The sequence below is a fragment of the Glycine max genome, chromosome 7 (genome assembly GCF_000004515.6).
Source record: "Glycine max cultivar Williams 82 chromosome 7, Glycine_max_v4.0, whole genome shotgun sequence".
Classification (NCBI taxonomy): Eukaryota; Viridiplantae; Streptophyta; class Magnoliopsida; order Fabales; family Fabaceae; genus Glycine; species Glycine max.
In genome coordinates, this window is record NC_038243.2 from 44,716,490 (window position 1) to 44,724,717 (window position 8,228).

The window sequence follows — 8,228 nt, forward strand, 5'->3', positions numbered from 1 at the left end:
TATTTACCTCTTACCTTAAGATTTTTTTTTAACATAAACAAATTTATGATTATATACCTTTTTTTTAATGATAAAACGGGACTAAGAGCCCAAAACAAATGAACTGCAAACAAAAGGCAGAATGAGAATGAGAAGAGCCGAGATTCTCATTATATAATCGACTGCTAGAAAACCTCGTAAAATAAATTGTAATATATGTTTAAATTAAAATCTAAAAGTAATTTCAATATTCATTTTAAGATATTTCACACGATTCCTGCTTGCACATTTAAGTGCATGTAGTTGGTTACATGAGAATGAGAAGATTTGATTGACGTCAAATCCAAAATTACTTGTATAATTTTTACGTTTTTTTTTTAATTTGATGTGAACATATTTGTTCGTACTATAAAACTGAAATTAGTATTTCTTGCATGAATTGAAATGATGAGATAAAGTTAGACTTATTTTGACCGATAAGGAAGGAAATCAATAATTAAAATTGAACAAGGGAGAAATAAAAGGAAAATTACGTGAGAAGCGCCAAATCTGCTTTTATTTATCAGCTTTTTTGTTTCTCCTAAAAAGCAGTTTTTCTTTATGGATATGATATGATGTTAATAAGGGAGAAGATAATGAGTGCAATTAAGATGGACAGAAAGTCAAAAATTGGAGAAACAAGACAGGAATCAATCAAGGCGTTTTTAATTAAAAAAAGAAGAAGAAGACATTTTAGAAAGAAAGAAAGAGAAGAGAAGAGAAGAATCCCTCTTGTAAATTCTCATTTCCCCGTATTTGTAGGGGCCATTTTGATTTTGATCCCAACCCACGTTAATTGTTGGTCCTTTTTTCGATGTTCATGAAAGAAAAGCATTGAATTGAATCATCCCACACACAGACAGATTCAACTGGAGCGCCAAATCAAAAAGGAAACCCTAACGTATTATGAGAAGGAGCAGTCAACCAAAAAAGACACCCACCCCATTCCATTTCATTTCATTTTCACACACTCTTCTGTCAGATCTGCTTCTGCTCTCTCTCTCTCCTTTTTCCCACTCATAAAGCCATGATTTTTACTCAGAATCCTCAAGTGGGTAAATTTAAATGAGCATGTGTCGTTCATTTTGAAGAAGAAGATGTCAGAAATGCGGGTATCTGAGCTTCACTTGAAGAAGGAACTCACCCAAATCCGCAAGGCTGCTCGAGTGCTCAGAGATCCTGGCACCACTTCTTCTTGGAAGTCACCTCTCAGTTCATCAAGATCTGTGGCTGCATGGAACAACGACACTGCCAGTAGAAGGCTCACTACTATTTCACAACTGGGTCCCAACAACACCAATGACAAGGACAAGAGGGTGTTCTTGTACAACTGGAAGAACTACAAATCTTCCAGTGAGAAATACAACGATGAGGAGGAAGAAGAAGAAGATGATGATGGATCTTCTTCGCTTCTCGGGGACAGAGACAGAGATAGTTTGAGTGATGCTCGCAATGGTTGTGACTCAAAGAGTGATACTTACTTGGCTGCTGCCGTTGGTGGTGGTGGTGGCGGTGGCACTCGCTCTTCCATTTTCCGATGTGGGGATGCCAATCTTGTTTCCAGAAGAACGGTTCCCGTTAAGAAAAAGAGTAAGAAAAATAACCCACATTTTGATTTTTTAGCAAAATATCAACACCATAGACCAGGAAAAAAATTTGTGAGTTCTTCCAAGGCATTGCTAGAAGGGCATCCTTCGCCTTTTTTTAACAGGGATGACTCGGTTGAACACTCTGATGATGATACCGAGGATTACACTAATTCCGAGGGTGTGAGACCAATTTCGGGGACTTCCCCTTTGCTTCTCAAACTCAGGCAAAAGAACTGGTCTCGCTCTTCCTCTAAGTTTTTGAGAAGAAGCAGGAAAGAGGACTCTTCTTATTCTTATAGCACCCCTGCATTGTCAACTAGTTCTTACAATAGGTACGGTCACCGCTATCCCAGCACTCTTGGATCCTGGGATGGAACCACCACATCGGTCAATGATGGCGACGGCGATGATGAGATTGATGATCATTTGGATTTGCCAGGCCGTCAAGGATGTGGAATTCCTTGCTACTGGTCCAAGAGGACTCCTAAACATAGAGGCATGTGTGGGAGTTGTTATTCTCCTTCACTGTCGGATACTTTGAGGAGGAAAGGGAGTAGCATGCTCTGTGGAAGTCAAACTATTTATCCAAGGCACCGGAGATCAGCTTCGGCTTCTCACAAGCGAAGACTCTCTTTGAGGAGTGCTAGAGGTGTTATTCCATTGCTCACTAATAGTGGTGATGTTAGAGAAGGGTCATCTGTTGGAACCGGTAGGAGTGATGACGAGCTTTCCACAAACTTTGGGGAGCTTGATCTTGAGGGATTGAGCCGGTTGGATGGAAGAAGGTGGTCATCGAGTTGTAGGAGTCAAGAGGGATTGGAGATTGTAGCTCTCAATGGGGAAGGGGAATATGATGGCACGCCAGAAAATAATCGGAGCTTCAGCCAGAAGTATAGGCCCATGTTCTTTGGTGAACTGATCGGGCAGAATGTTGTGGTTCAGTCACTTATCAGTGCTGTTTCAAGGGGACGAATTGCTCCCGTCTATCTGTTTCAAGGTCCCCGTGGGACTGGCAAAACATCAACAGCTAGGATATTTGCTGCTGCTTTGAATTGTGCGAGTCCTAATGAGAGCAAACCTTGTGGCTACTGCAGAGAATGTGTTGATTTCATTTCTGGTAAGAGCAGTGATCTATTGGAAGTTGATGGAACCAATAAGAGAGGAATTGATAAGGCTAGATATCTACTAAAACGATTGTCAACTGGATCATCATCAGCCTCCCCACAATATACAATTTTTGTTATTGATGAGTGTCACCTGTTGCCCTCCAAGACATGGCTGGGATTTCTTAAGTTTCTGGAAGAACCACCGCAGCGAGTTGTATTCATTTTTATAACATCTGATCTTGACAATGTGCCACGAACAATACAATCTCGATGCCAGAAGTACCTTTTTAATAAAATTAAAGATGGGGATATTGTGACCAGGTTGAGGAAAATATCTACTCAGGAGAACCTTGATGTTGAAGCAGATGCACTGGACCTCATTGCTATGAATGCAGATGGTTCACTTCGAGATGCAGAAACAATGTTAGAACAACTTAGTTTGCTGGGGAAGAGAATTACTACTTCTCTTGTCAATGAACTGGTGAGTTTGTTGCAACTATTAATCTCTGGCTTATTCATGTCTTCAAACACCTAATTATGAGATGATAATTTTTTTTTTTCAAAGGCTCAACTCATCAGCTAATCCAAACATGCAAATAACAGTTCTAAAAATACTTTTAACTTTACAAAAGTGTTTTGGTCAAATGGTCATCATAAAAACATAATGTTTTTTATTACCTGCAACAGGTGGGAGTTGTTTCAGATGAAAAATTATTGGAACTTTTGGAGCTAGCAATGTCATCAGATACTGTAGAGACAGTGAAAAGAGCCAGAGAATTGATGGACTCTGGAGTTGATCCAATGGTTTTGATGTCTCAACTAGCCGGTCTTATCATGGACATCATTGCTGGATCATATGCAGTCATTGACACCAAACCTGATGATTCATTTTTTGGTGGACGGAGTTGTGAGTACAATCCCTGCTTAGATTTAATAAGATTTTTATTTATGTTATTCATCTTAAAACACAGAATATCAGTTTTTTGGTTGTGACCTTGGGCTTTGATACATATTATCAATTGTTATAATGTCGTGTGTTATAATAATGAAAATTCAACCATCGTCTGATGATTATTGAAATGCACTTGGATTTCATGCTCAGTGAATCAATCAGAGTTGGAGAGGTTAAAGAATGCTTTGAAGCTTCTCTCAGAGGCAGAGAAACAGTTAAGGACATCCAGTGAACGCTCTACATGGTTCACAGCAACTCTATTGCAGCTTGGTTCTACACCTTCTCCTGATCTTACTCAGTCAAGCAGCAGTAGGAGACAGAGCTGCAAGACAACTGAAGATGATCCATCAAGTGTTTCAAGAGACGTTACATCTTGCATGCATAAGTCAGACCCTCAATATGTGCCTCGAAAGTCAGCATACACTGCATCCCAGCAAAAAGCCGTGAATGAGAGTTCCCACCATCAAAAGGATATATCCTCAAAGATTGAAGGCTTGAAATCAAAGCCATCAAACGGCCCAGTCATAGATGATGGCTCCACAGTGGTCTCATCTGATGACCTTATGGTTGAGAATAGAATGTTTAGGTGCATAGATTCAGGGAAGTTATGTGACATCTGGGTGCATTGTATTGAGAGGTGTCACTCGAAGACATTGAGGCAGCTGCTACACAATCATGGAAAGCTTGTGTCTGTATGTGAAGTAGAAGGTAAGCTAATAATATTTTTTGCTCAAAATTGAAGTTCTTCCTTCTTTACGAGAGTATTTAGAAGCACTTCTGACAAACCTGTTTATATTAAGCTGTTTCCTTCTAAACAAATATATACCAGATGCTTTTTATAACTATGGTTTTCAGAGTATATCAGGCAGCCAATAATTCACTAATGCCCTGGATTGTCTGCTGATTATTTGCTCTTGTATGTACTAATCAAAGGGATATTTTATTCGATTTTCAGAAATTATTCTGCATAATTTCCTTTTTCATTTCAGTTATGTCTACTTTTATTCAAAGGAAATAATTGACACTTGAGTTACATAACATGGTTGAAGTCAACTTGAATTATGTTTGAGGAAATTGAATCTCATCATTAATGATTTGTAAAATGTGTATTACAGATTGAACTTAATCATTTTGGCCACAAGTGCAACTTATAGGATTTGAATTGATATTTCTTCAGTGTGCTTATTGAAATTATAGGATCTAGGTAAAGGAGAAAAAGAGAGTAGAAACTCAGAATAATAGGATATTAATATTATGCATTATGATGTATTACAAAAAAAAATACTATTATTAACCCCTATATGTAGTTATGTACTAGGAATTAGGTTAAGTACTTTATTCCTAACCTTAATCTAATAAGGTAACAAGTGAGTTTACCAAGATATGATAGATTCCTTAAGAGCAAGGTTTAGTTTTTGATGGGATAAAAAATTTAGGCAAAATTGCATTTTTGGTTCCCCTAGTTGTTTTCAATTTCGATTTTAGTCCCCCTTTAAATTTATTCACAAATTTAGTCTCTCAGTTATGTCAAATCCTGTAAATGTAGTCCTCAAACCCAAATTTGAACGTTGACTGTCACAAAGAAACGTTGACTGTCATGTGTCACATTCTGATTGGACATGAAAAGGTGTGCCCAAGAGTCAGCTCTAACATTTTTTTGTTCATCGTCCAATCAGAACGTAACACGTGACAGTCAACGTTTCTTTGTGACAGTCAAAGTTCAAATCTGGACTTGGGGACCACATTTATAGGATTTTACATAATTGGGGGACTAAATTCGTGAATAAATTTAAAGGGGGACTAAAACCGAAATTGAAGACAACTAGGAGGACCAAAAATGCAATTTTACCAAAATTTTAAAAATGAAGAACACAATTGTCCCTAAAATTACACAAGTTATTTTAATGTATTATTTGTCATTCTCCCCCTCAAAGACATTGTGTAGATATTTATCAGTGCTTTTATCTAACATTTTCATCTTCATTCCATATTTTAACATATCTCCCTTTTTTCTTTCCCCTCATCCGAGGCTTCTCTGTTGCATCTTATTACTAGAGCTCAGCTTTTGTTTTGTCATGCATTATTCCCCCTCTCCTAAAATAGTTTCTCCTTGCAGGTGTTTTGGTAGCATATGTTGCTTTTGGAGATGCCGATATTAAAGTTAGGGTTGAGAGGTTTTTGAGAAGCATTACAAACTCTATGGAAATGGTTCTTAGGCGCAATGTGGAGGTAAGAATAATCCATTTGCCAGATGGTGAAGGTGAAAATCAAGTTAATCTATTGGGCCTAAAGCAGGCAGAGTCAACAGTGGCTGGTGAGAAGGAAGAAAGAAAGGGTCATATGAACAGAACGGAGTCTTATTCTAGTTTTCCTCCTTTACTGGATGGAAACCTTCAATCTACCAATGCTTCATCAGATATTTTGGCTGAAGGAAATGGTGTGAAGGAGAGGAGACAGGATAATCCAATGCAAAGAATTGAATCCATCATTCGTGAACAGAGGCTGGAAACTGCCTGGTTACAGGCAGTAGAAAAGGGTTCCCCTGGATCATTGAGTCGGTTGAGACCTGAGGAGAATCAAGTACTGCTACAGAATGCTGTGGACCCAATGGAGTCCATGGATTCTACAAGATTTCCCTCTCACCAGCATTGGGAAGATGAACTGAATAATGAAGTCAAAGTTTTAAGCCTTAAAAATGGAAGGGTCCCACAGAAGGATCAGATTGGTCGAAAGGCAGATCGTTATCCCATGTCACCAAGTTTATTGCATGACAACAGTTTAGCAACAATTTCTGGAAAAGACAATCTGTAAGTCATCAATGTTGCAATCCATCTCTTGTACAAACAATACTATTAGAAAATTGGCAAATTGCATGGCTAATTCCTTGTACTATTCTATGCATCATGTTTATGAGATGCTTCTTGAATGCATGAATTAATTTCTAGGATAGTGGAATCTATTTTTTCTTTCAAGAGAGAAAGATATATATTTTTCATTCTCTGCATAAGATAAGTGTAGAAAGATTTTTTTACTGTTGCTATCGAAATCTATTGAATTATTCCCTTAAGAAATTATATGGAAGTGGTTATTTAAGGTGGAATTTGAATGGTAAATGCTGGGGTAAAATTACTAATATTTGTAAAGAGTGAGATGTTGGGATTTCATTTGGCATTTTGGTTTGTTTTGGTTATTTTTATGGTGGTATATGCACCTACTTGAAAGTTATATGCATGCTTATAGTATGCTAAATGCAGCTTTATATCTGATTTCTACAGTCAATACATGCATATATACTCACTCACACACACACACACACACACACAAGAGCTGGCATGTGCGCCTGTTAGCTCTGTGTGGAGCCTTTGCACTTTGCCACTTCACATGGCATCCATCTGGAATGGACGCCATAAATGGTATCTGACTGTCATCAATTGTCAATTCAGTATTAAACTATTAATATTTTTCTTATTCTTGAGATGTCTTTAATATCTATATTGTAGTTTATTACATGACATTTTTCTTTGTTATTTTTTATTTTAATTCAAACCTAAAAGTCAAGCTGCCTTTGAGATATGCTATTCTTTCTGGTATGATTTCCTTCCTGCAGTTTGGTTTCATCAAGAGGGTGAAATTTCTTTGTACTTTGCATGCACTTTTTTTCTCACATCTGGTTTGCACCACTAGTTATTTTGAAGTGAATGGCAGTTAATGATACAATATTTGCATGCGAGTGTGAAAAAAGAGGCGTACAAAAAATGATTGCTGGTTCAAAAAATATAATTTGTTTTATTTGTGTAGGGGATATGAATCAGGGTCAGGAGCTGGGGGTTGTGGATTTTTATGTTGGAATAAGTCCAAGCCTAGAAGGGTAGTAAAGGTAACTTCATTCTGCGCCCTTTACTTCAAAACTTGTCTGTTTTCTCTCAATAACCAAGTTGCAATTTTTGAGACTGAACAAACATAACATGTTACACTGTGTTGTAAGCAGGTCAAAGGTGGCACCCCAGTTAGAGCGCGTAGAGCTGCAACTTTTACGTTGTTTGGTGACTGCACTAAGCCAAAGAAAAGGGAGAGGAGAAGATAAGGAAGGATGGATTCAGTTGAGGTTTATCCAATATATTCTTTTCTTTTTTTTTTTCTCAAAATTTTTCCTACCCTTTGTTTCTTTGAGCGATTCTTCAAGGATGCGAGCGTGAAATGTGAATGTTATGTGGTTCAGCAGTTCCATTCAACTTGTGTTCCTTTTGCTCCATCCTTTATTTAAAGAACTAATAAAGAGGAACATTGAAACCTTTGTTTCTTTATCTAAAATATCGTATTTACTTTTATAATTCTTGTTACTTTGGCAATCCATTCCACATTGAAGTATTCTAAGGAGAAGTCAAATCTCTACCCAAAAAAATAAGATTCAAATCTACTATCAAATCTGTAGGCTAATCACTAATCTAACACAAATGAGTTTAGAGCTCTATATTATGTGTAGTAGAACTAGAATGAAAAGAACATGAGTTAGATTTATTAATTACTTAAAATATTGTATAAAAAATTATTACAGTGGAGTAC

General features: G+C 37.3%; 1 protein-coding gene across 1 annotated transcript; it reads left to right on the forward strand.

Moving 5' to 3' along the window:
- The first annotated feature begins 609 nt into the window (after positions 1–609).
- On the forward strand, positions 610–7,959 carry LOC100814391 (protein STICHEL). Its single transcript, XM_003528677.5, has 6 exons — positions 610–3,194; positions 3,401–3,620; positions 3,816–4,373; positions 5,782–6,472; positions 7,464–7,542; positions 7,654–7,959. Exons 1-6 carry the CDS (start codon positions 1,116–1,118, stop codon positions 7,747–7,749), a joined length of 3,723 nt encoding a protein of 1,240 aa, XP_003528725.2. The 5' UTR covers positions 610–1,115; the 3' UTR covers positions 7,750–7,959.
- The last annotated feature ends 269 nt before the right edge of the window (positions 7,960–8,228 follow it).

Excerpts from the sequence above, each read along its gene's own strand:
- LOC100814391 (XM_003528677.5), top strand. The coding sequence starts at position 1,116 with ATGTCAGAAATGCGGGTATCTGAGCTTCACTTGAAGAAGGAACTCACC. Across the intron at positions 3,195-3,400 it reads CTTCTCTTGTCAATGAACTG|GTGGGAGTTGTTTCAGATGA; the intron begins GTGAGTTTGTTG and ends TACCTGCAACAG. Across the intron at positions 6,473-7,463 it reads ATTTCTGGAAAAGACAATCT|GGGATATGAATCAGGGTCAG; the intron begins GTAAGTCATCAA and ends TTATTTGTGTAG.